Source organism: Cebus imitator, unplaced genomic scaffold (assembly GCF_001604975.1).
Source record: "Cebus imitator isolate Cc_AM_T3 unplaced genomic scaffold, Cebus_imitator-1.0 Scaffold205, whole genome shotgun sequence".
In the NCBI taxonomy this organism is placed as follows: domain Eukaryota; kingdom Metazoa; phylum Chordata; class Mammalia; order Primates; family Cebidae; genus Cebus; species Cebus imitator.
Genome location: NW_016107520.1, coordinates 2,207,735 through 2,235,074, shown reverse-complemented (window position 1 = coordinate 2,235,074; position 27,340 = coordinate 2,207,735). Strand labels below are relative to the sequence as shown.

The window sequence follows — 27,340 nt, the reverse complement described above, 5'->3', positions numbered from 1 at the left end:
GTAATTTAATTGATTTTTCCTCCAGATGTTTGGAATTTGACTTTTGAATTAGCCATCTTCTGTCATTTCTTGTTTATTTTCCCAGCTCACTACGCGTGCTCAGCTTGGCGCAAAATCAGAACAGTTACTGAAGAAAGGAAAGAGCATTCCTGACGTGCTGCTTGTTGGCATCATGGTAAATGCTATTAAGTATGTATAGCATTTTTCTTCTTCATATCTACTTAATATATTCTTTATCACACAAAAATGTATAAAGAATAATATGGGAATTTTTTTGTTTTAGTATCTCATAAATTTTACTCATCTGTATAAGAAAATATACAGCAATGAAAAGATAGACATATTTTGTGATTTAAATCCCTATATTCCACATCTTCTCCTGTACCAATCTTGACTTCTTGTACCCAGACATGAATAAAGTCGGGTTCTATTACCTGTGGGGAATTTAAGGAGAAATTGAATAACTGGAAAAGCCAAGGGAAAGACTCAACTCTGTGGTCACAGACCATGGTGCTTCCTCATTTTATGTTTCAGGAAGAGAGGTCAGAAAGCTGAACCCAGGGATCCAAAGACTGGGCAAAGGCTGGGCAGTGCTGGGACAGGAAGGCAAGGGCAGAGTAGAGGGTGCACAGGCAAGGAATAAAGGATGTGCACAGCACTGAGATGACATGTGATAGGGGATTAAAAAAAATAAAAATAGGCTGTAATTTTGTCATTTCTCATATTCTTTGCAAGAAGAATCACCCCTCAGCCCTCCTTTGTAACGCAGAAAAAGGAAAAACTAAAAGAAGTCACAGAGAGTGGCTTTTATCTGTGAGGAATACATTTCATACCCCCAGTAGGTTTCTGAATCCTCACATAGTACCAATCCCTATAAATACTGTTTTTTCTATACCATCCATATATACCTATGTTAATAACTAATTTATAAATTAGGCACATAAGAAATTAACAACAAAAATAAAACAGAATAATTTTTCATAAGAGTACTCCATAATAAAAGTTGTGTGAATGTAGTCCTTCTCAAAATACCCTGTTGTACTGTACTCACCTATCTGCAGACCATGGCTGACCGTAGGTAACTGAAACCACCGAAGTGAAACTGCAGCTATGGAGGGGCTACCGTAATCATTTCACATTGCATCCATATATCAAAATGTCATTTGTAAACCTTAAATAAAAGATTTTTGATTTGTCAGTTATACCTCAATAAATCTGAGGGGAAAAAAGAAGCCATAGAGACTCGGCTGATACATGTAATAAAGAGATAAGGCCAAGCAGGATGGAGAAAACTGTCAAAAAGCCCCCTGAGAAAGAGCTGCGGACAGCTTAGAGTAAGTGAGGAAGCAGAATTGATAGTGAGATGTGGGATGTGGAACCAGTGAGACCAAGGAGGGCTGAGAGCTCTACTCTGCATCTGGAATGGACTTTTTAAAAAAGATGACATTAAAGATTTAAGTTGCTTCTCAATGATGATGTATCTAGAAATCAGATCTCAGGGCTTGCCTAGATCTAGGAGGGGCCTCACTCTAATAGCTGTAACATTTCTCAGAAGTGGCGTAAAGCATGTTTCAGCCGTGGAATTCTTTGCTTCTGCTCAAAAGAAAAATGCATGTGAAAAGCACCAGATATAAAGCAGCGCTTCACTTGAGTTTCGGTGGAACTGAAACCTCCACACCCCATCGTCAGAACTCTATGATCCTCCTTCCACCGCCACCATCCTCATTGCCCCTGAGGAACCTCCAGATGACAGTCATCGGTGTGAGATCTTTGATCCAGTCTCAATTTCTCCTTTTTCTATAAGGAAAGGGAGGCACACGACAGTTCAGTGAGGGGCTTCAGTTACATGGGGTTAGTGGTATAGCGCCGGCTCCTGACTCCCCCTCATCTCGTCCTCACATTACAGCTGAACAAGGGTAGCCCTGACTTCCCCCTTCCTCTGAAGTGCCTCCTGCAATTGTGGGTGAAGGTACTGTACTCAAGGGAATTCTCTTTCCCATCTTAGCCCAATGAATCAACAAATTTGTTCTATGCAGAATGCTTCACCAAGCTCTAGACAAGTTATAAAAGCAAAATGAAACCTTTTCTTGCTCTTAAGACCCTAATGAGGAAAATATAGGCGTGAACTATATTCAAATGACCTGAAGACAGCTTGATACTATGGAAAGATCATTGGATTTGGGTAATTTTTAGTTTTGTAACTTTGAACAAGTAATGAAATCTCCCTTAACTTCTGTTTTCTCCACCCTTCCTTGCTACACTAGCAGAAAGATCACATGCAGTCCCCAAAGCAGACTCAGAAACCTTTGGAAAGGGCATTCCATTGTTTAATGCGAGCTCCAAGAGAAACAAATGAAATAATACCTTTTAATCCAAAGGCCAAAAACTCAATTTTGCATAATTTAAGGGCTTAGAACAACAAATTTGAAGTTTATGCTTTTCTCACCTTGTTTTCCAGCTGCAAATTAAAACAATAGTTATTGAACACCCATTCTCTGAAGAGGATATTGTGCTGAGTGCAAAAACCCAGTTGTACTTCAGCATCCTATAATCTAATTGAGGTTTTAAAAGATTCACTTGAATTTGTGTTGAGCAGAGAAATTAATCACCACTTGCATGGTGAAGTAAGTGAAAGTCAGAGAAATTCAGATCAGGCTACTATGACCCTACACAGGATTGGCTGGGATAGGAAAAGCTCTCCCAGTTGGCAGTACAAGTATCCAGTATGTGCTAAGCTCTGTGCTGAGGTTTTAAAATACATCATTTCAGTTAATACTCACAGCTACCTTATGAGGTATGTTATGTAACCCCATTGTATAAATGAGGAAGCTGAGGTCCAAAGGAGGAACAGTCTATGAACACAAGATAGAAAATGCAATTCATACTAACATTACATTGAGGAGATGAGTTTGTTTGAAGTAAATGGTTCAAAATTGTAAGTGATAAGTTGTAGAGAAATAAGGTGTTGATATGGTTTGGCTGTGTCCCACCCAAATCTTGCCTTGAATTGTAGCTCCCATAATTCCCATGTGTTGTGGGAGGGACCTGGTGGGAGATGATTGAATCCTGGGGGCAGGTCTTTCCCATGGTATCACTTTCTTGTAATAGTGAATGGGTCTCACGAGATCTGATGGTTTTAAAAACGGGAGTTTCTTTGCACAAGCTCTCTCTTTGCCTGCTGCCATCCATGTGACTTGCTCCTCCTTCCCTCCCACCATGATTGTGAGGCCTCCCAGCCATGTGGAACTGTGAGTCCAATTAAACCTCTTTCTTTTGTAACTTGCCCAATCTCAGATATATCTTTATCAAGTGTGATAAAGGACTAATACAGGTGTGGCCAGTTAATTTTAATGTGGTAAAACCTCTGGAATAGATTTGGAGGGCAGCAAGTATCCACAGAAGAATTTTAAGGACATTAATGTGACACATTAGAAACTTAATCTTTTAGCTATAAAGTAATGAAATTCATGCAGAAGGAAGTTGTTGTGGAATTGAAAGAAAAGAGAAAAATTCATCATATTATTTCCAAAGTACCTGTGTCTAACAAAATATTCATGAGTTGTCCTGTTTCAATTTAGCATGATACCTGTGAATCAAGACTGGATCCTAGATGGTTTTCCAATGACTTTAAACCAAGCACAGCTTCTGGAAGAAGCTCTTACGGGCTGCAATAGAAACCTCATAGAAGAGAAGAGAAAAAAAGCACAAAAATCCACTTTGGCTATTGATCCTGTGACTTACAAAGAAGTACCTCTTCCCTCTTCTGCATTTGATTTTGTCATATTGTTAGACATTTCAGATAATTCCTCCATGAGTCGCATGAATGATATAATAGGTAAGCTGGACACCTTTTTTGACACCTTTTTTACAATGACAACTGTTTGTTCTTTGAATCCATGAATACTCCCATTTACAATTATAAGGGAGTACAAAATAATCCACTTCAGCCTATCAAAGAATTATGTAGCCGAGCATAGTTGCCTCTTGCTTTAACTGTTAGCATTCAGTACTGTGGGCAAAGCCTGGAACTAAATTCCAGTCTAACTGCAAGCATCTCACTGAACCTTTTCATCAACTTGGGAGATCCCCTGGCATAGGGGTGTTTTCTTGAGACATGCACATATAGAAGAGGGCATTGTGACTTTCTAGCATGTTTTGGTGGGTCACCCTTTTGAGGGTCATAAACCATATCTGTGCTGTAAGAAAGGATCTTATAACATCTTCTCCTTCGACCGAGTATTCTGAAGAGCAGGTATCAGTTGGCTGAAAACGTCACATGATGGGGTTGAATCGTCTTGCAAAAATTCACAGTTTATTTAACTCTTTTTCAACCTTGAAAAAAAATCCTTTATTCCACAACTTAAATACTTATTGGTAAAAGCATTGATTCTTGAACCTTGGCTTTCTTATGTATGAGGAGATATTTGACCTTGGGAAAGTTACTTTATTATTCTAAGCCTCAGTGTCACAATCTTTATGATAGAATGGCTTGTTGGATTGTTATGGGAATTAAATGAGATCAGAGTTACATGCTTAGGATAGAATCTGGCACATGATAATAAACGTGGTAAATATATCAGGGAAAAATGATAGAAGACTTTGAAATCAACAAATGATTACCTGAACATCATTTTACTAGAAGGCTGAGTATTGACTCGAACCCTTGGGGGTACCTGATTTCATTGGGTTTTGACTCAGTTCTTCTATAACTCTATAAATAGCAGGAAACTGATAGTAATGCAAATGATTCTTGTTCTTAGGAATGAAAATAAATTGTGTTCAGCTGAGACCATTTCCACATTGTAGAAAAGATGATTTGAAATACTTGAGCCCAGGAGTTTGAGATCAGCCTAGGCAACATGGCAAGACCTTGTCTCTACAAAAAATTAAAATAATAAAAAAAAAGCCAACATGGAGGCACATGTCTGTGATTCTAGCTACTTGGGAGGCTGAGGTGGGGGGATTACTTGAACCCAGGAATTCGAGGCTGCAATGAGTCATGATCACGCCACTGCACTTCAACCTGGGTAACAGAGCGAGACCCTGCCTCCAAAAAAATCACACTGCTCTATAGATAGAAACCAGAATTTAGTGGGGAGAGCAAAGGAAGAAGTGTGTAGAAGCAGCAGCTAAATGGAGAAGAAAGCCTGGGAGAGGAATGTCTCATAAGCCAAGGAAGGACAAATTTTCAAGGCAAATGTGTCACCCAGTCCCCCTTCTAGACCAGCAGGAGCCTGGGCTGAGTGGGAGCCTAGCCACTAGGGTCAGGTGCAGCATGCAGTTCTGCAGTGCTCGGGGCCTGTGGGGAAACCTGAGGAACATCATCGCAGAGAAGCACTTTACATCCAAAGCCACGTGGGCTACAGAGTCCTGCAGGGCTGGGCTGAGATAAATGGTCCAGACTCGAAGCCAATGGGCAGGAGACTGGGAACCTAAGGAGAGGGAGTGGCCATTGTGAGAGTAAAAGGCTGCATCGGAATGGAAAAGGAGGTGGCTGCCTCTGCTGTTTAGTCATTTGTCAGCCTGAGATAGAACAGTAATGTTCACCCTCTGGTGAGAGGTACAGACAGGTTTTGAATTCAGGCTTCAAATACTGACCCTTTGTGGCTAATAAGTAATTGAAAAGAAACAGGAGGGGTCTTCTGGGACTGATGATGTTTGTATATCTGGGTGCTGACTGTCTTCACTTCAGGAATTCATGGAGCTACTGTATATTCGTGTATGCATTTTTTGGCAAGTATAATTCAACAAAGACTATAAAAATTAAAAAGGAGTCCAGAATCTGGAGTTACATTACTGAGAATTAAATCCCTTCTCTACCATTTATGAACTGTGCAATTTGAAGCTAATTATGGAATCTTGATCCTGCAAGTTTCTGTTGAGTATAAAACGGCATAATATGTATAACAGCTTTTAAGAATTGTATGCCAAATTTTACCTATTAGTACTACAGAGAAGCCAAAATGAGGACTGAAGTGTGTCCTTTGGCATTTTTGGTGACCATTATGCAAGCCATTTCATGGAGGGTAGGAGAGAAAAGGAAGGATTGCAGTGAGGTGTGAGTGGGAGGGGCAAAGATGGGGAGTGAGTGGAGATAACGCCCAAGAAGTTAATCTCTAAAAGAAAAAAAAAAAAGAGCTGTGGCCACAGGATATTTGTTAGTTTTTTTATTTCTCTATTTGTTTTAGAAAACATTCCGTGTGTGTGTGTGTGTGTGTGTGTGTGTGTGTGTGTGTGTGTGTGTAAGCTTTAAAATTCAGCTATTTTATATGTATATATATGAAAGAGCTCAGCTGATTTTCTGAGCTAGGGAATTAGTGAGAATAAAGGATGTGCATTTTTATTCAAAGATATTTACCACATAAGTCTTAAAAAAATGATATCATCTAAGGCTGGTAAAGAAGGACACAGAAATTGGAGTTGTTAAGGGACAGAGAGAACATGAAGTGTTCGTTCACGCAGTTTAGGTTTGCTAGAAAGCATAAAGTGAAGTTAGGATAATGCGGATAAATTCGGAAAAAAGGAGGTAGGAATTTAGGGACTGGATGCTCGTGATGATGTTCTTCGGGTTTCTCCAAATCAAGAATTTTAAAGCATCATTCTGTATTCTAAATTGATTTCCCCTTGTTCTATTATGAATGGAGATGAAGAACAACTGATTACTATATCCCGTGAGGGTTCTTGGGTTTCTTGAACTCTATTAATTCACTATTCAATGTTCTCTTCCATTGAGTAATTCTAATTTCTTTTAATCTAGTTCAAGGCTTTCTTTTCTTTTTATGATTTTTTATGTATTCTAAATTGGTGAATATTCTGGACTTTGTACCACAAATCCAGAATAGGACTCAATCAGAGCTGTTGAGATTGTTTTTTTGTTTGTTTGTTTTGGTCTCTTCAGGTCTATTCCTTTATGTCTATTCTGCAGGGAGATCATAAAGTCTAAAAAGAAACAGAATAATTTTATTGTATTGCAATATAATATCAAGAAATAATTTTATGCATATTTGACATTCTGGCCACCTTGTTCTTTCATCTTAATTTTTATATCACCATATTAATTTTTCTAATTCAGTTCAAGTTAATTATTCATGATGACCCATCATTTTTCATTCTCGTCTGTCATAATCAACCCTCAGATCCTCTACTCTGAAACTGCAACTTTTCTTTAATGTATTCCTTATTTTCCACAATTTCCAAGAAAAAAATCAAATTCTTATCTCAAAACTATACTCTTTCAATGTCTTTTAAAACATTTTTTTTCTTTTCTTCTCTTTTCTTTATATAAATATAGAAACAAGAGAAGGAGAGAGAGAAGAAACAGCTAACTCTCACAGTGAGTGAGAGAATCCAGAAAGATCGAATCCAGGAGAGGAAAGCAGCTTCCACACTGAGTGGAAGGGAATAGAGAGAGATGGAGTTTAGGAGGGGGAAGACAGGCTTCCACAAAGGGAGTGTTCGTGGAAGGGGACTCCAGAGGGAAAATTCAGGATAGAGAAAAACAGCTTCCATGAGCACGAGAGTGTTTGTGGAAGGGGACCCAAACATGGAGTCCCCCTTTTAAACCATTGTTGAGAAACATTGGATCAAATACAGGAACCATATCTGTTTGGCATCTTGCATCAGTATATTTTAGCAGTAAGTAGCAACTTTGGTTTTGAAAATTATCTAATTAAATCAGTTTTATACCATAGCTGAAGAATTTTCTTATGAAACTGCTCAAGAAGATATCAGTCAACGTGTAGCTGCTGAAAACCAAGATAAAGATGAAGACCAGAATTTAAGAGACCAGATACAACATAGGTTAGTTTTTAACTAAATGCTCTGCTTCTTGTTTCATGCTCTCTGAATAAATTGCCAATCACTTTGGAATCATCATATCTAGAAGAATATCCATTTCTTAGCATTCAGTCTTTTACAGGTAAAAGAAAACAAAGTAGTTTTGATAATTAGTAAAATATTTATGTGCTGGTTTTCACATTTAGAGTGCAAGTCATTATAGTCTGAAAAAATAAGAATTAAATCAGGAAATGCTTCCCTTTATGGTTACATGAACTTGTAAGTTAATTCTATGGAATCCTGATTCAGCACTCATTAAGGAAATGCCAGTGAAGATGGTGGAACTTCACAGACCCAAGCATCAGAGTATAAACTACTTCTATTTTGCTAAAATAAAATTATTCTTTTGGTCGTTTGCAATTTTACATTGGAATTGGAAATTTTGACCAAATTAGACATTTTTATGAAACCCTGTAAAGCTCAACAATATGAAATGAACCAGAGAAGAATAATTTGAGCTACATTAAGGCTGTCTACTCTGCAGGAGGAAGGAAAAAACAGTTTTAAGAATTATTCCAAGAACACTTTCAAGTAAAGCAGATAAGCCTAAACCATCTATGCTTACTCAAAGACCTCTTCAATTTCTATCTCTTAGAAAAAGATAAACAGCCGAGGTTAATCAGGCTGTAGCTACCTTCCGAAGAGCATTCAGTTATTGTACTGTGAGCACAGAAGATGTTTTCTTAGATTTTCACTTAGAGACCTGAACTTATACTGAACGTTTTCCTGAATCAATGACATTTTCCTCTTTTACTCTCATACATCTCAAAAATATGTCTTGATAACATTAAATATTTCTTTTTTAACCTAAAGTAAATAACATTGTTTCTTTTTCTATAATATTGGCAATCCATGTTTCCATTATGCATGTTGAATAAATTATACTTAATGTCATTCTAGTCTTTTGATCAGCATGAGATATTAATATAATATTTTGATTTTGCAGAATTATAGGTTTCTTGGACCACTGGCCCTTATTGGAGCAATGGTTTTCAGAGCCAGAAAATATTTTGATAAAAATCAATGCTGAAATAGATAAGGAATCTTTATGTCAAAAACTAAAAGAAATTTTTGCAGTTGAAATAGTGAAAAAAAAGAATAAAGGTATTTAAATTTGTTTACAGTTTTTAGTTTATGCAACTAAAATGTGTGGTTTTAATGAGTTTGGGAGGAAATAAAGATGTGATTGAAATGTTCTTTCTTTTTTTTTTTTTGAAATGTTCTTTCTTATATTTGGATTTATACTATTTACAAGTGTGTTCTGCTCTGTCTGCTTCTAGCTTTAGCTTTCTGTTGTATGTGTTTCTGAATAAAATATTTTTTTTCTCTTTTATTTTAATCAAAAAGAGGTCATCTCTCTGAAAGCATTGTTTTCATGTAAACACAACAACAAAAAACACTCATCAGACTTCAATTTAAAGATATTAATTCACATTTTACCCTCTGGATATATGCAATCTTTATTTGTTAATTAAATATTTTTAAGTAAAAAAAAATGAAAATTAGGGATATTGCAGATAAGGGTAAAGGTTTTCTTTGTTAGCTTTAGCATTGTCAAGAAACTGTATGATTTCTTCTTTTAAAATGAACACACTAGGCAATTCGTTTTTTCTCAAATCCACCTATTTTGTTATGAGTTTCTTTATTATTATTAATTAAATTGATCATTATTTATTAACTTGCTTTCATGTTATATCTCACACACATTAAACTACCCAGATATCTTTCTCCTTCATTCAGCCAATGATAAGTGCCCACTAACTGTTTATACTATTATTGAAGTTTCTTATTTAAAGAGATTTTAAGTTCAGTCCAATGTCAGATTTCCACTGAGATTTTACCTTCAAGAAATGATTTGAAAAAGAAATGTTTCATTTTTGTTTATCAGTCACCCCTAATTATACTGGCAACTACAGTTTCTTGGTATAATAAAAAATGGTCAAAGTTAATAGTATCAAAAGGATTCTAAAGTTGCCTTGAAAGCATACTGCCTCCTGTCGCTAAATTTGTGACCTAAAGTACCATAACGTGTTGGTTAACTAATATTAAAATAACCCATCGCGATAAACCACAATCACCATGGAAATCCAGGACCTCACACTTAGAAAGACAAGCTCCTACATCTAAATGCCTACTCCAAAAACCACCAGCATGAACCCTTCAAATAAAAAACAATCATATTGTATTTTAAGAGACTTAACATGTCATTTGACAGAAACGAGGCTGACAGGAGGGAGAAACCTTCCATAGCAATCTTACAAAGTCTTGGTTGGGAAGCAAAAACAAACTGATTCTAACCCATAAAGGCTTGATGCTACATGTTAGAATCAGTTTGTTTTTGCCAACTATTAGACTCAACTTCACATTTTCCTAAACAGTATACATTCTAATAAAAACTGACTACATTAATAGACTTAGTTATCACTTATTTTAGATGTATACTTCAAACAGGTAATTAACAAATATTTAATCATTAAAATAATAAACATTAACCTAGCCCAGTGTTCCATAGTAAACATCCCGATTAAGTTAAAAACTAAAATAATGTGCTAAATCATGAATTAGCTTTAAATATGTAAGAGTGTTTTATATTAATTTAAATTTCTCTTAGTTCAAGTGAAACATTAGATGTCTGGAGTTTCTAATGAAGGTCAATTCTTATCATCCTTTTGAAGTTGAGAAGAAATTAGAAGAAAAGGAAGCTGAGGAAAAAGCAGCAGCCTCCCTGGCTGAGCTTCTACTTCCTGCACCTTCTCCCGCTCCTCCTCCTGAAACAGAAAAAGAGAAGGAAATTCATCTTCAGCATGTGCCTTCAAAAACTCCTAGTGCAAAAGGAAAACCTAAATCAGGTGATTGACAGAATGATTTATAACCTTGTTTTTCGGTTTCTTATTTTTAGTCAGTAAAGAATTATAAACTATAGTCTATCTACATTCAGACTTTGGGCAACTTCAATCATATGAAACAAGGCTTCACACTCAGATGGAAGTGGAAAAGCCCTCATAGTAGCTAAAAGCGTGGTTGTTACAAAGCCCAGCTTCTTCATTGTGTAGGAGGAGACATGGAGTCATCACACCTAGGTCTACCAATAAGAGTAAGATCACAGATGAGAAGAGGAAAAGGCACACAGTAACAGATAACTTCAGGCAGATCAAGAGGATGCACATCTGTTTGCTGAACTATGAGTTACATTTATGTATAGAGTAAGAATGTCTTAATAAAATAAGAATGAGTATATCTGGTTTTCTACCGGAATAAGGGAACAAATTAACAGCATCCATTAGAACTAGAATTTATATGTAACTGTAAATCTTCAGGACTATGTGATTATACAGTATAGAAACAAGCTCCTGCCATCTCAGTAAACATATATGTATGGAGCCTAGGTAGAGAACATTTTTAGTTTTTTTCTAGATCTTTAACCACTAAGGATGATAAGTCTAGCATTAAATGGTAAACGGTGAATATAATAACGAAAGAAAAGTGCTCAATTGTTGTTGTAATGCATGCTATTGGTAGAGTGTCAGTATCCTGTTGTGTGTGTATATAAAACATATAAGGCTTTAGTTTCTAGTTTCAGCTTTATAAATGACTGTGCAGTTACACCGTGTCTAAGTATCTTTGATATTGTGTCATGACGTTTCTAAATTCCATAGTCTTTCTGCTTCATGGAGATTTGAGATAGGTCTGAAGTTTTTTAATTAAACCCATTCATATAAACAAAGAAATTTGAAGACTTTAGTAAGATATATTATGGAATATTAAAGACCATTTCATTCCAGGAAATTAGAACTTTACTAAGGGGAAAACACACAAACTCTAAAAAATGTTTTTATCATATAAACAATAAAACACAAAGACATGAATTAAATATACACCATTTTCCCACTGTTTCATTAAGAAATTAAAAAACAATTCAGAGGTCTGGAGGAAGATAGAAATCTTTTAAATGCTTTTTAGAACTAGTGAAGACAGGCTGGGTGCGGTGGCTCATGCCTGTAAATCCCTGCACTTTGGGAGGCTGAGGAGGGCGGATCACCTGAGGTCAGGAGTTCAAGACAAGCCTGGCCAACTTGGCAAAACCCCATCTCTATTAAAAATACAAAAATTAGCTGGGCATGTTGGCAGGTGTCTGTAATCCCAGCTACTCGGGAGGCTGAGGCAGGAGAATCACTTGAACTGGGAGGTGGAGATTGCAGTGAGCCGAGATCGCGACATTGCACTCCTACCTGGGGAGCGAGACTCTGCCTCCAAAAAAGAAAAAGAAAAGAAAAAAAGAACTTCAGAAGACAGTTTTCACAGTGGCTAAAGTGAGCCTGGAATTATCAATCCTTTAACCGATAGCTATGGCTCTACATCTCTTGCTCCTCCTCAGCTTGCTCCAGTCAGGAGCACCTATGTATTTGAGCCATTCCCTGAAACCAGTCTCTAGGGTTTCTGATAAAGAAAGCTCAGTCTTTAAGTTTCTGAAGTTTGCTATTTTATAATTGTATTCTTGAATACTGTTCATTGGAGAAATAATAAATCTATTGTTGCTTTAAAGAGTGGTTGTACTTGTCTTTTTTTCCCACCAATGTCAGGGCTAATGCCTGATATTTAAGAATGTTTAGAAAAGTTAATCTCCAGAGTCCCAATTGCTGCCATCCAACCTCAGTATGATGAGCACTGATGGGGCAGGAGATCAGATAGCACTGCCCCTGCAGCTGAGAGAATCTTGGTTAAGCAATTTTGGAGAGGAACGTTTATCATAGGTTTTTAAAATTTTTGTATAAATAGTTCACAAATTTTCCAAAATGGAACATTTTTAGACTTGAAAGCCTGGGGCTTCTGAACATGCCCTACTCAAACATCTAAGTACAGTCTTCAGTAGAAGCTGAGATGAAAAGAGGAATTATTTACTAAAAAACAAAATGAAAATTTTGAAAGGGGCTAGCACATTGAACTCCTAACAGTTATTTTGTTCAAAAATTGTTCTATATTTTATTCAGTTCTGTATTATATATCTGGTTCAATTATACTTGGGATTAAATTTTTAATTCTTCATATTTATGTTCCATTAAAGGGTCTATTATCAAATACAGTATCAGTTGTCAGTATTTAATTTAGAATTAGTTCTTAGTATGGCACACAGAATAATACTACCTATACTTCTATTTAGGTTTTTCTTTCTTTCCTTCCCTCTCCCCTCCCTCCCTTCTTCTTTCCTTTCCTCCCTCCCTCCCTCCCTCTCTCCACCCTTTCTCTCTCCCTCCTCTCTCCCTCCCTCTTTTCCATCCCTCTCTTTCATCCCTCCTCCCTCTTTCTTCCAGATTTACTTATCAACTATTTGGATTTTTAAACATCCATTTAGAGAGATTAACAAAGTCACCTGTCTTATTTCTGTGGAATCTTGGTTGTCATGTCTGTGACATTTAAATGTAAGTGAGAGGTGCTAGGGATTTATACATTCTTATAACTATCACTTCAAAATACAAAACAATAGGTTAGAGGGAGTCTCTCTCCATCACAGGCATTTAAATTGCCATACTGGTTCATCCTTTAAAATGAAGGAAAACAATATAGCCCAGGACCAAGGAAGGAAAATAATTAAATTTGTTTGGTAAATAATGCAGGATGTAGTGAATTTTTTTTTCAAGAAACAAACTCATTAATTGGTGCATCTCCAAATCAATTTCTCCCTTCCAGTATATTTCTGAACTATATCTCAGGGAATTTAAGATAAATATACTCACATCATTTCTGGCATTACAATTACAGTCAATGAAAAATGTGGAAGTTACAAGGCGTGTGACCAAGAGAAGTGCAAGGGTGCAGCATATCAAAACAATGTGGTTATATAACTCTTCTTCAAAGTGTCCGGCCATCATTTTTATTTTATTTTATCATTTTATTTACTTATTTAATTTTTAGAAACAGGGTCTCACTATGTTGCCCAGGCCAGACTCAAACTCCCGGGCTTAAGCCATCCTCCGGCCTCAATTTCCTCATAGCTGGGACTACAGGCACATTCCACCATACCCGGCTTTGACATCACTTTTATTACAGATACAGTTGTCTCATTGTATAGCCACATTCGGTTGAAATAAATCCAAATACAGCCATATGCTTCAAATGGACTTGTGATTATCTTTTAAAAACACCACAGCTAGTTCCATTAAAGAGTTTATGATCAAATCTATTACCAAATTTTTATATTAAAGTTAGGACTAAATGTCTCAATATGAGAGAATAATGCTGCTATTAGAGCTATCATTCCAGAAGTTTCAGTCCATAGTCTGACTTCAGAGTAATTTTAACTCATAGTAAAGACCTGAGCCATTTTATGCAGTTCACAAATGTAACTGTTTACCTATGGGAAATAGCATTAGCTTGCTTTCAAATCATATAGCCCAGGCTATTGAAGTAAATCATCAGTGACTTTTGTGTGTTGAATTTTGTTTAGAAGCCCCGCCTGGTAAGCAAGAATCTCCTCAGGAAGGAAAAGGAAAGAAAGGTGAGACTGCACTCAAAAGAAAAGGTACAGCACATAAAAATAGATATGATTACATGTAATTCTGTATTTTATAACTATTTCAGTGAAAATAGCTAGATTTGTGTAGTGGTATACATTGACTACTTCTCTCAGGCATTTGTAAATCGTAAGCTGTGCCAAAGAATATAACCTCAAACTTTCTGTATCCTAGTGCTTACCAAAGGCCCTGCTGAGAAAAGTGATGCTGGCAGGGATAATTTAGAGAAAATCTAATATGCAGAATATCCATTCATCAGATATATTATAGCTGTTATCCTTGAGCTAAACTGTGCCATCAGAAAACTACATACTGAATCAAATTTTCTTGGATTTCTTGTTGAATTTCCTTCACTGATAGGCACACTGGTAAAAAAATAAAATAAAAATCTTACATTATCTTAGAACATTTAAAAAACTAAGGAAGTAACCTTGATACAATACTGTTAACTAAAGTAGAATGTTTGATTTTTACCATCTATTTTTAGTGGAACTCTTGAAGTTAGTTTTTGAGACCTGTCCTACATTTTTTGTAATAATTAAAGCCAGTAATTTATAAACAAAGATATGAATTGGGGCTGGGCATGGTGGCTAAATCCTGTAATCCCAGCCTTTTGGGAGGCTGAGGAAGGCAAATCTTGAAGTCAAGAGACTGAGACCATCCTGCCAACATGGTGAAACCCTATCTCTACTAAAAAAAAAAAAAATACAAAAATTAGCCAGGTGTGGTGGCACTCAACTGTAGTCCCAGTTACTAGGGAGGCTGAGGCAGGAGAATTGCTTGAACCCAGGTGACGGAGGTTGCAGTGAGCCAAGATCGCACCATTTCACTCAAAAAAAAAAAAAAGAAAAGAATTGGAAGCAACAAATATTTACAGCTTGATGTAACTTATTGGTGTAACTACATACTGGCAAAGGATTTTAATGATTTTTACTTTATTCTAATTTATATTTCATGCAAGGGATTTTAATTCTTATTAAGTATTACTTATTTGAGTTTCTTTAGAAAATTCTTCAACCATCTAAGAGTAAAGAAAACTTTAAAGAGCTCTTGCAAATATTTTAGAGAACTTTGAGTTATTGTCCCCTCCTCCAACCCCACTCTGTGCTTTTTTAAAGAATATAAATTCCCTGGAAAATTTATGTTATGCATACAGCCACAATGAGTAAACTTTTAGAAGCTCATTTATAAGGGTTGGTGTCCCTTTTAGGGTATTTGGATATGTACTCTGTAACTATTTTTTTTAACAGTCAGGTACTTTTAAGTTACCTATTTGAGCATTAACAGGTTATTTTGGTTGATGCTGTTTTATTGAAAATTATTTTGACCTGACATTCATATTTGATGTTTACTTTTTGTTGTTGTTGTTGTTTTTGCCAATATTACAATCCCATGGCTATTAAGTCCAGCTTGTTTTTAGGTTTTGTTGATAGGTTTTTTGTTTCGCTTCTTTTAATTGTTCGATAAGTGGGAGGTGGGTTCCCCACCCCCCCACCCCGACTGCTTCCCTACTGCCCAGGAGGAACCTTACAACTTAAATTAATCTGGTGGTGTTGCATTGCTTGCCTTTTTTAGTTAATTGTAAATGCCTATGGCTTTATCCATGTGATACTATTTCTAAATACCAGGTTTGCAAAGTTTTTCTTCTGCATAATGTTTGATTATGAAACAATAATGTTGGATTTTAAGTTGTTGTTTCTTTGTTTTGAAACAGGGTCTCATTCTGTTGCCCAGGCTGTAATGCAGTGGTGTGATCCTGACTCACTGCAGCCTTGACCTCCTAGGCTCAAACAGTCCTCCCACCCCAGCCTTTCAAGTAGCTGGAACCACAGGCATAGCCACCATCCCTGGCTAATTTTTGTATTTTTTGTAGAGATCGAGTTTCCCCATGTTGCCCAAGATGGTCTCAAATTCCTGGGCTCAAGCAATCTCCCCACCTCAGCCTTCCAAAATCCTGGGATTACAGGAGTGAGCCACCATGGCTGGCCAAATTTAAATTTTTATAGAATTATTTGTTGTAAAGAATTCTGTTAAGAAGTTTTGCCGAAGACTATGTTTTCATTCAAAACTCATTAATGACTTTGCTTAGTTTTCGAATTTAGTAAGCCAACTTTAATGTCCATTGAAATGAAATAAAACTTCCAGTCTTAAAAAACGTCCTCAACATTTTGATAAAGTCCTCTACTATGTAACATAGCAGTGGCGGTAAAAGTTTTATTATACCAATAACAGCCTGGTACTATATTTTCTTAAGGAATATTATGCCCACTACATCATTCAGTGGCTCCTACCTGAAATCCTAGGTGATAAATTTTGTTCAGAATCAAGGGACAGGAAAATGTTTCCTCCTCTGAGTGATTAATGGGCACCTTTAAGAGAGAGCATTTCCCTTTGTGTTTTGGCTGACTAGAGGTTCAGAAAAAACTCATGGCTCAGGTTTAGTATCTGTGCAAGAACCTAGATCTCAATGTCTGCCTTCTAATTCCTCTCTTGATTTTGAATTTCTACTTTAAGCTATATTTTTTCTGACCCTAGTTTCATTTATGCTTTTTTTTCTATTTTACTTTATTTCTGTGAAATAGGGGAATATAATTTTTAAAGTAATTGATAGTTGGTGAAAGAAAATCCCAAGCTCTATAAAGCACATCAGTTAGATTCATATTGAAGTTGCTATAGCAACCAATTAACTAAAGATTGAAATGAAGTTACGGATACATGCAGTTTACTTATTCCAGGTTCATCCAAGCAGCATTGTCATGAAGTGTATGCCTTTTTTAAACTGTTCATCACAAACTGCCAGTGCTGTTGCAGTCCAAGAGTGTGTAATGTTCGAAACATAATGTGCTAAAATAGACATTTGGGCATTTAAATATATAAATAACCATGATTCTCAAAGGGAACCTCACCCTTCTCTAATCATGTGATATAATGGGTTTATATAACTAGACCTAATTGGTAAGTTAACACTGAGATAGAACTTTTAGTTAAAATTTTAAGGGCTATAAGTTGTTCTCAGCTCTCACTTGTTTACTAATAGAATAATTTTCATATTTTACATTACTCATCTCTTTTTTCTCATCAGAATCAAAAAAGCAAATGAAACATCATTATAGAATCATCAAAAACAGAAATTAAAAAGGCTTATGTACCAAAACATCAAATTAGACATAATTAACACATGCTATAAGGGCATCCTTAATAAAAGCATACAGACTCCAAACAATTCACAGGCAAACACAAGTTCAACAGCAAAATGTATACATTGGAGCCATGTAGTTAGCTCAAATTAACTAACTCCAAAGACTTCCAAATATTTATTGCTTTTATTTTACTATTCTATTGCATTAAGTAATATTTGAGATAGGTGAACTCTCAAGATTTAAAAGTCTCTCTGTTACATATAAATAGTGTGGCTTTGGATTTCCTTCATAAAGAATAAATGATTTTATTTCTTAATATTTCAAATTAACACCATTTCAGGTGAACACCATTAATTGGTCATCTGTTTATTTCACAAGCCATTGATACCAATTATATTTAAAGTGTCACTTATGAGTTGAGGAACCATCTATTTTCTCCTTTCTTCAAACTTATCATTATTTCCTGCTGTTGATGTCTTGGATTCATTCATATTCTTCTCCGCATATGAGATCAGTTTCTACCCTTCTCTCTCCCAAATCTTGACACTGAGATGCCATTAACAATAGTACTTAAAGTGTTTTTAAAATATTTCACTTCCTCTTGAACCAGTTTGCCACTGTCCCATTATGATTTTTCCCCCATTTATTTATTTTATTGCATTTTAGGTTTTGGGGTACATGTGAAGAACATGCAAGATTGTTGCATAGGTACACACATGGCAGTGTGATTTGCTGCCTTCCTCCCCATCACCTACATCTGGCATTTCTCCCTTTGCTATCTCTCCCCAGCTCCCCACCCCCCGCCATCCCTCCCCTATTTCCCTCCTACTGACCCCAGTGTGTAGTGCTCCCCTCCTTGTGTCCATGTGTTCTCATTGTTCAACACCCGCCTATGAGTGAGAACATGCGGTGTTTGATCTTCTCTTCTGTCAGTTTGCTGAGAATGATGGTTTCCAGGTTCATCCATGTCCCTACAAAGGACCCAAACTCATCATTTTTGATGGCTGCATAATATTCCATGGTGTATATGTGCCACATTTTTCCTGTCTAGTCTATCATCGATGGGCATTTGGGTTGGTTCCAGGTCTTTGCTATTGTGAACAGTGCTGCAATGAACATTCGTGTGCACGTATCCTTATAGTAGAACGATTTATAATCCTTTGGACATATACCCAGTAATGGGATTGCTGGGTCAAATGGAATTTCTATTTCTAGGTCCTTGAGGAATCGCCACACTGTCTTCCACAATGGTTGAACTAATTTACACTCCCACCAACAGTGTAAAAGTGTTCCTATTTCTCCACATCCTCTCCAGCATCTGTTGTCTCCAGATTTTTTAATGATCGCCATTCTAACTGGCGTGAGATGGTATCTCAATGTAGTTTTGATTTGCATTTCTCTGATGACCAGTGATGATGAGCATTTTTCCATATGTTTGTTGGCCTCATGTATGTCTTCTTTTGTAAAGTATCTGTTCATATCCTTTGCCCACTTTTGAATGGGCTTGTTAGTTTTCTTCTTGTAAATCTGTTTTAGTTTTTTGTAAATTCTGGATATCAGCCCTTTGTCAGATGAATAAACTGCAAAGATTTTTTCCATTCTGTTGGTTGCCAATTCACTCTAATGACTGTTTCTTTTGCTGTGCAGAAGCTGTGGAGTTTGATTAGGTCCCATTTGTCTATTTTGGCTTTTGTTGTCAATGCTTTTGCTGTTTTGGTCATGAAGTCCTTGTCTATGCCTATGTCCTGAATGGTTTTGCCTAGATTTTCTTCTAGGGTTTTTATGGTGTTAGGTCTTATATTTAAGTCTTTAATCCATCTGGAGTTAATTTTAGTGTAAGGTGTCAAGAAGGGGTCCAGTTTCTGCTTTCTGCACATGGCTAGCCAGTTTTCCCAACACCATTTATTAAATGGAATCCTTTCCTCTTTGCTTGTTTTTGTCTGGTTTGTCAAAGATCAGATGGTTGTAGATATGTTGCGTTGCGTCCGAGACCTCTGTTCTGTTCTATTGGTCTATATCTCTGTTTTGGTACCAGTACCATGCTGTTTTGGTTACTGTAGCCTTGTAGTATAGTTTGAAGTCCAGTAGTGTGATGCCTCACACTTCATTCTTTTTTCTTAGAATTGACTTGGCTATGTGGGCTCTCTTTTGTTTCCATATGAAGTTTAAGGTGGTTTTTTCCAGTTCTGTGAAGAAGGTCATTGGTAGCTTAATGGGGATAGCATTGAATCTGTAAATTACTTTGGGCAGTATGGCCATTTTCACGATATTGATTCTTCCTAACCATGAACACGGAATGTTTCTCCATCTGTTTGTGTCCTCTCTTACTTCGTTGAGCAGTGGCTTGTAGTTCTCATGTAGCTCCCTGGTGGTCTAGTGGTTAGGATTCAGTGCTCTCACTGCCATTATGTTTCTTTATTAAACAATGGCTTTTCAAACATATAGGCTTACCTGGGAGAGATGTTAATTAGGAGCCAAATGAAGAAAGTTTTCCATAATCAACTAAATTCAGAAAATGCCAAGTTACATGAAGTTAAAATGTTTTTAATTACAGGATTTATTTTTCTATGACAATGTGCATTTCCAAGGGAGTAGGATACACCATATGTAAGATCCCAGAACATTTTGGATGCAGAGTTCTTCTTCCTGGAGAAGAATCTGTTGGGACCAGAGTTCTCTGGAACAAACACTTGGAAATCACACCATCTTTAGTTCTGATGCTCTGTCACATGTATTAGTGTTAGTATTGTTCCAGTGCTTGCCTCCTGATTTGTCTTATAGGGTCAATTGTAGGTGCTACCAGGCCACTTAATGTAATAAATGTAGTATCAATATTATAAGCATTAATGTTACAGGACTTTTCCTTAGTTCAGCTAAAAACAGGGTTCTTGTCCATCCCATGGCCATGAAAATTTAGGCTCACCAATGGTTTAAAGGGTGAGTAAAGCAGGTTTTTATTGGGTGAAAAGGGGAGAAAAAAAAAAGGGAAAGAGGGACTCTTTCAAGGCCAGAGATCCTCCACCAGAGCCCTTCCTGCCTGGCAGTTTGAATCCCAGGTTCCACAAAGGAAAAGGAGGGGCCAGGCTTCTCCCCACCGCAAATGGTGTGAACTTCCCAAGGCTCCACCCTAGTAATCAGGCTGGTGGGAGTTTCTCCAGGGACCTCCTCCCACCTGGCTATCTGATTCCACCCTCTAAAGAAATACATCTAACTGCTGTTAGATTAAGGATAAGGACAAGACCTATCTTAACTGCTTCCAGCTGACAGGGGGTACTGTTCTTGGGAAATGGCAGTTAGAGCTCCCTCAGAGACCATTTAAGGGTTCCCAGCAGAAGGGGCCACATCAGAGGTTCTGGTTGCATGACCGTTTAGAGTTTGATGGCCTGAAGGCAAGATCAGACAAATGGGGTTATTAGAAAACATGTATCAAAATGAAACATGGGGAGGGATAAGGAAGGTCAAAACTTCTGAGGTCTTTTACCAGTTTGCACAGGGAGAGGGAGGATAGAACCCCAACTGGTTAAAAAAAAAAAAAAAAACTCTACCCATCTGCTGGCATGTTAGGCTTCTGTGTTCCCTTCCCCTGAGACCAATCCTAAACCAACCAGTTTAAGGTTTGGGAAATTAATTCTTTCTAGTTCAGAGGATGCATCCAAGGTGAGTGTCCCATGGTACAGAGACACAATTACCTATCTGTGAAGAGAGGACAGAGGAGGAGAAAGAAAAAAAGTAGCACCTTTTAAAGGAATCCCTGAGGGTCAGGATGCATTCAAAAGGGATATAGAATGAAGATAAATAGCTACCCATCTAGAAAGAGAGGAATAGGCATCACTGGTTCCCTTCTCTTCCTAGCAGATATCCAGGTTACATGAGGGAGAGGGAAGAGTATTCTCTTTCCTTCTTCCATCTTTGTATCTGAGTGATTTTGGCAGGTTCCACCGTGAGTGCCAAAGTGCCTTGAAGCAGAGAGGCCCTACACAATAGGAATTATCCGCTCTTACCCACGTATGCCTTATCTCCCCTGCTGTCAGTAGCCTTGGAGTTCCCTAGATATCATTTATGTCATGGATACTAATGTGGCCTTTATCAGTGAAACAGGAAGCTTGAACTTGGCTTAATCAGCAGGAATCAGCCATGTTCACCTTTGCTGTGCCTTTTATCCTCTATTGTCATTTGCCTCTTGATCCCTTAGATCCAGCTTTCCTTCCTAGGGCTTTGACTCAAAGCTTGAAATTGAGTTTGGGACAAAAATGTGTCTCAGGAGGTTGCATGGACTCCTTATTATAAGTGGAATGCTAAGGTGAACTGTGGAACTGAGTCCTCTTCCAACAGGGAAGAGGAAAGGATGTCTTGTGGCACACCCAGATAACTGGTGGCTATAGTTATGCTTGCTAAGATTTGGGTGCATGGTGCTTGGCTTCGGTTAGCTCCCTTGGTCTTACTTTTTCAAAAAGAAAACCTCTGAGTGATGGGCATCCTATTTATTCCCATCACCTGGCAGGATATGCAGGATAATTGTGTGGAACTAGCATATCGATCCAGATTTTTACATTACCGATCCCTTTTGTTCTTTTTGAGCTGCAGCCAGAAATTTCTGGTTGATTCACAGGAGCAAGCAGGATTAGTCTAAAATGTACATGAAAACTTACAAACAACTAATGAGCTTAGAATTTAATGATAAATGTATGATAAGTTTTGAAACGTGATTTCTGTCTCTCCAGTCCTCATTTTTGTTACATAATCATCACAGAACTGAATAGTTTGCAAAATAGATTTTAATCTTATACTTGGCCTGATTATTTGAATAAAGTGCGGCAAGAACTATTACTTTTACATAGGCCTTTTGGATTGGCTTTGATAGAAGTCTGTTCCACAAAGAATCTCAGATAAGAACTTTTAAAGCCAAGCCTAATCATGAATTTGTATCCTCAAATACCTATGAATTGGGTGATCCTCTCCTCTATGGTCCCAAGATAAACTTGGAGCTCCTGGACCTGTTAAAAAGTGACATTCTTTACTGACCACAGGTCAGGAACCCTGTACAGGGACTGTGTAGATGAATGTATGAGGCCAGTTTCCCTACTGGGCTTTTATTGGCTCTGCAAGTAGAGATTTACTCCTTAAAAGGAAGCATACTCTTCCAGTCAAAGCCTTAGTAAAATAACCACTTTCTCCAATTGTGTCCTGTTGCAAAAGAAAAATGGATTTTTATTGCACTGATACAAACAACTATATTGCCATAAGAATACTCACAGATAGGCTCTAAATTCTGGAGGAACCAGGCATAGAGAAACAAACATGCTGCAAATTTTGATCATAGAAGTATACCTTGCTTAATTATTAAAGGCTGTAAATAGCTCAAAGTAAGTATCCTTGACTCTGAAAAACAAAACAAGGATCAGCAATATTCCAAGCAAAAGTCAAAAAGGTTGCTTCAGCTTTCTGAGTTCAGTCCATTTAGTTCTTGCTTCACTTGATATATTCATGAACATTTCAGCTGTTTATGAGTCCTGTATATTTTCTTTTATTCCAATGTCACAGTCTCCAAAGTTATCAAAAACCTGTGTTTGAGAGCATCTATTAAAGTTTATAGCTCATTATAAACCATCTTTTAAAAGGATTAAAATAAAACAATTGTCTGTGGATAGCAAAATGTCTAAGGCAGTTACAGTTAGAAACACGATTGACAAAGACATTTGGTTATCTCTGTAGTTTTTAGTAACATAACCTTAATTATGATTGATAGCATATACTTAGACATTAGAATTTTAGAAATTTTATACAATTTTGGAATATATATTAGCATTATTTGCCAAGATATAACCTAAAGAAAATTGAGCATCATTTTGGCAATCCCATATACTAAACCTGTCAAACAATCCTGTTTACCTCTCTTTTCTGGAAACTTCAGGGCCATCTGAAGTATTCAAAAAGACAGCTGTCAGGGAAGACACTTTTGATACTGAAGTTTGATTTTGGGAAGACTTTTAAATACATTTAAAGCACTTAATAGTATGAAGTACAATTGCAGATTACCATAGACTATTTATTTTGCCAAATGATGACTCAGAAATTTTAAATAAGCAAACACCTTTTATATACCTTTACAAATTTTGCCAAGAGCAGATTAGTGCCTTAGGAAAACCTTGTTATGCTTTTATTTCAATGCTTAATTTACAGAAAAACCATATAATAACCTTTTTGGAATTTAGTCAATATGTTCACGTAGAGAACCTTTAATGCAAGATTAAATTCTACAATTTTTCTACCACTTCTTTGAACCTTCAGCTTTTTCCTAATTTAACTCAAAATAATCCTTTAACTCTAGGCAAAGATTTACATTTCCATGTCTTCTTATAACCTTTTACTAAAAAACATATTTTGCTGTTCTTACACACCCTGCAGGTAAATCTATTTCCAGTAGTTTCAATTAACTCCTAAGAATTTTAACTTTAAGGTAAAACTTGGTAAGTTGCTTTAATTGTGTGCTAAGTAGCCAAGGTTTGCCTTCTTAATTAAGGGTGAGGTTAGTTCCATATGTCCGCAGGCCTTACCAGTTGTGAAGCCAGCATGTCATGTAGTTCTCAGAACCCAAAAAGCAGTTTGTAACCTTAAAACACTTAGCAAACCTTGCATGTGACCTGCATTTTGCCAATAGTCTTTAGGGTTGTTTTCATTTCTTAAAGTCACGTGAACCAAAAGGTACCACAGCTTTTAACTTCCCTTAAAAAAGGTGTGTGATCCAAGTGCTTGTCTTCCTTCATGACAAATTAATTAGAGCTCTTTTCATAGACATCACACACAGTACATACATAGGCAGAAGAAAATTCAGTTGCTGGGTGGGGTCCTTTAAGAGAAAGAGCTAGGAAAACATGCAGATACTGAATCAGAGAGGGCTTATCCCCTAAGGCAGTATTGCTAAACAAAGCCTTGCTAAGCAGTTATGCCCCCAGGATGTAAAGCAAGATGGAGTGGCACAAACCATACAGACATACAAAGTACACGAGATTGGCCGCAAGCCAAGACTAGCCTCACAAATCCTTTTTCTCAATTAAAACTTTACAGAAAATATGAACAGTGTTAGTTGAGGATCCTGGCCTAATATAGTGGGGGAAAAAACTTTAAGGGTAAACTGCCGATGGGGTGGAAAAGAAGAAGGAAAAAAACGTGTAAAAATGCCTGGGGAAGAACCTCTTATTCTTATGCAAGCTGTTCTCCACCAGGGAGATTAGTTCAATTACTGTCCAATGGAGTAAAACTCTTTGGCTGGGAAAGGGGATGGCTGTGGTGGCTTGTGGCTGGGAACCAGCCAGCCAGCTGTTCAGGACACTGGTGCCATGTGTCCCAACCCTGGCAGGGAGCAGGGAGCATCAGGAAGCTGGTGTTCACTGGTCTGTCCAGAAAAAAAAAAGGAAAAGGCCATGAAAAGGCCTGGGATTCATGGGGGTTGTGGCTTGTTTTTCCCCACCCTCAGAAGTCCAAGAATGAAAAGGCTTAGAAGCAACAGTGAGAGGTTTTGAGTCCCCATTTCGCTCACTGCTTCTCAAGCCCCACATTGGGTGTCAAAAATGTTGCAAGACTTTTCCTTAGTTCAGCTAAAGATGGGGTTTTTGTCTGTTCCACAGCCATGAAAATTTAGGCTCACATGGTTTAAAAAGGAGTAAAGCAGGGTTTTATTGGGCTTAAACAGGAAAAAAAGGGGGAAACAGGGACTCTTCCAAGGCCAGAGTCTCTCTTCTAGAGCACCTCCTGCCTGGCAGTTTGAATCCCAGGTTCCACACAGGAAAAGAAGGGGCCAGGCTTCTCCCCACCACAAATGGCATGAACTTCCCAAGGCTCCACCCTAGTGGGCAGGTGCCAGGGTCTGACCTGTAAACCTAGGCTTGCATGACATACACTGAAGAATAACGTACACTTAGTCAGCCTGACAGGCAGATCTCTTGCCTTCAGTCCGACTAAGGGGCTCTGTTGCCTCAGTCTGAAGTGTTGCCTCGATCAGCCAGCAAAGTTTGAATTTATTTAGTACAGATTAAATGACAAAGGTTGTACTAGAAGGTAATTAACATTGTCAATCCCCGAGAGAGACATCCTGCCTATGAATGATTCAAGGTTACTTTTAGGACCACATGAGTAAACAAGCTATTAAGATAAACTCTTCTACATTCCCTTGTTATTTGCTTTTCCACTATTAACTCAAGGTCAAGAGGATTAGGCTGCCTTCAGCTAGACCTTTTATTGAAACTATGCAAACCTCCTAGCCTTCCAGGAAAGTTTGTGACTATTTCTTATACTTTTACAATTTCTCCCACCATCCTGACTGAACCCCCACAGGCAGGCTGGTTGAAGTTTCTCCAGGGACCCCCTCCCACCTGGCTGTCTAATTAATGACACTTAATTTGAAGGATCTGAGAAAGCAGAGGAAAAAAGACAAAAGTGAAATGAAATTGAAATAACCAGATCATCTATGAGAGCAGATGCCCTTAAAGTGTGGCTTCAGAACCAGCAGCATCTGCATCTGCATCACCTGGGAACTCGTTAGAAATATAGATACTCAGTCCAACCCAAGAGCTACTAAATCTGAAACTCCAGGAGTGGGGCCCAGCAGTTTTGTGTTTTAACAAGCCCACTAGAGGATTTGATGATCATTAACATTTGAGAACTACTCTACTGGAGCCTCAGGCTTACTGCTCTATTGTAGCCACTGGAAAATCAGAAACATTCAATGATCTCTAGTGTATTATTTATAATATACCCTTTCCATCAAATATTTACATTGGATTACAATTAAAAAAACATGCATATAATAATGCTTATATGAAATAAAATTCCAAAGCGCTGAAAGAAGGAAATTAGCACATTCAGCTCAAAGACACAATGCTTATTGTGATGACTCATTAATCAGAGCAACCTGACAAATGAGGTGAAAAAGGAAGTATTATGGGTTTAAGTTTTAACAGGATTAATTTCTAAAATAGATTTTTATCACCTGAGACCTTTAACAGAGGATAGTATGTGGCACAAAATGCAAAGTCATCATAGGTCTATAGCAAATGCAAAATATGTTGGGTTTCATTGGAAGGTTGATGCCATACATACAAAAACTGGTGATTAATTTATGATCCATCACAGTACTGGTAGCAAAATTCAACCATAGTCTTCTTTTATAATACATTTTATGAGCATAATAAGAAACTACCTCTTATAAAGTATCTTTTATGCACCAGGCACTACACAAGATAATTTACATATATAATTTCATTAAATTTCACAATCATCTATGAAGTAGAAATTATCAATTTACCATGTCAAAGATGAGGAAATTTAGAGTCAAAATGAATAAAGAAATGTTTTATTAAGAGCTGTTAGCCTATGAGAAAAAAACAAAAAAGAGCCTCTTAACTCTTTGGAAAATATAATCTACACTCCCACATTAATTTGCACACTAAATTGCTTATAACTTCCCTGGATTTTGCCTCAATAACATTACAAATGTTTAAATAAATAAATACTATTTATGCTCTTAAGTATGAGTCATTTAATGAATCTGTTTATCAGCCTGTAGTTTAAAAAATTTTACCAGAATTTACCAAAAAGAAAATTAGTATACAACATAAATAAAAATAGTCTTAAAATCAACTGATAACAAATAATAGTATAAGAACTTCTCTGAGTTTGCAGACTTCTAAGTGTAAATCAAAAGAACATTTTAATCTGTTGGGATCCAAGATGGCCATTTAGGAACAGCTCAGGATTGCAGCTTCCAGTGAAAGCACAGAGGCTGCTGCAGGTGATCCCCAGGCAAGCAGGGCCTGGAGTGGACCTCAGCAGACCTACAGCAGAGGGGCCAGACTGTTA

General features: G+C 37.2%; 1 protein-coding gene across 7 annotated transcripts in view; it reads left to right on the top strand.

Moving 5' to 3' along the window:
- SPEF2 (sperm flagellar 2) overlaps positions 1-27,340 on the top strand; it is a 196,774-nt gene that overhangs the window by 83,990 nt on the left and 85,444 nt on the right. For 6 of the 7 annotated variants that reach the window (XR_001830836.1, XR_001830835.1, XR_001830838.1 and 3 more), the window contains 6 exons: positions 86-189; positions 3,579-3,835; positions 7,692-7,800; positions 8,783-8,940; positions 10,512-10,685; positions 14,279-14,329. Coding sequence is in view for 2 of the 7 variants with exons in the window: in XM_017548274.1 (XP_017403763.1) it covers positions 86-189; positions 3,579-3,835; positions 7,692-7,800; positions 8,783-8,940; positions 10,512-10,685; positions 14,279-14,329 (853 nt within the window). In the remaining 5 variants the exon portion in view is untranslated. The remainder of the gene's footprint in view (positions 1-85; positions 190-3,578; positions 3,836-7,691; positions 7,801-8,782; positions 8,941-10,511; positions 10,686-14,278; positions 14,330-27,340) is intronic. The other variant, XR_001830837.1, reaches the window with a different exon arrangement.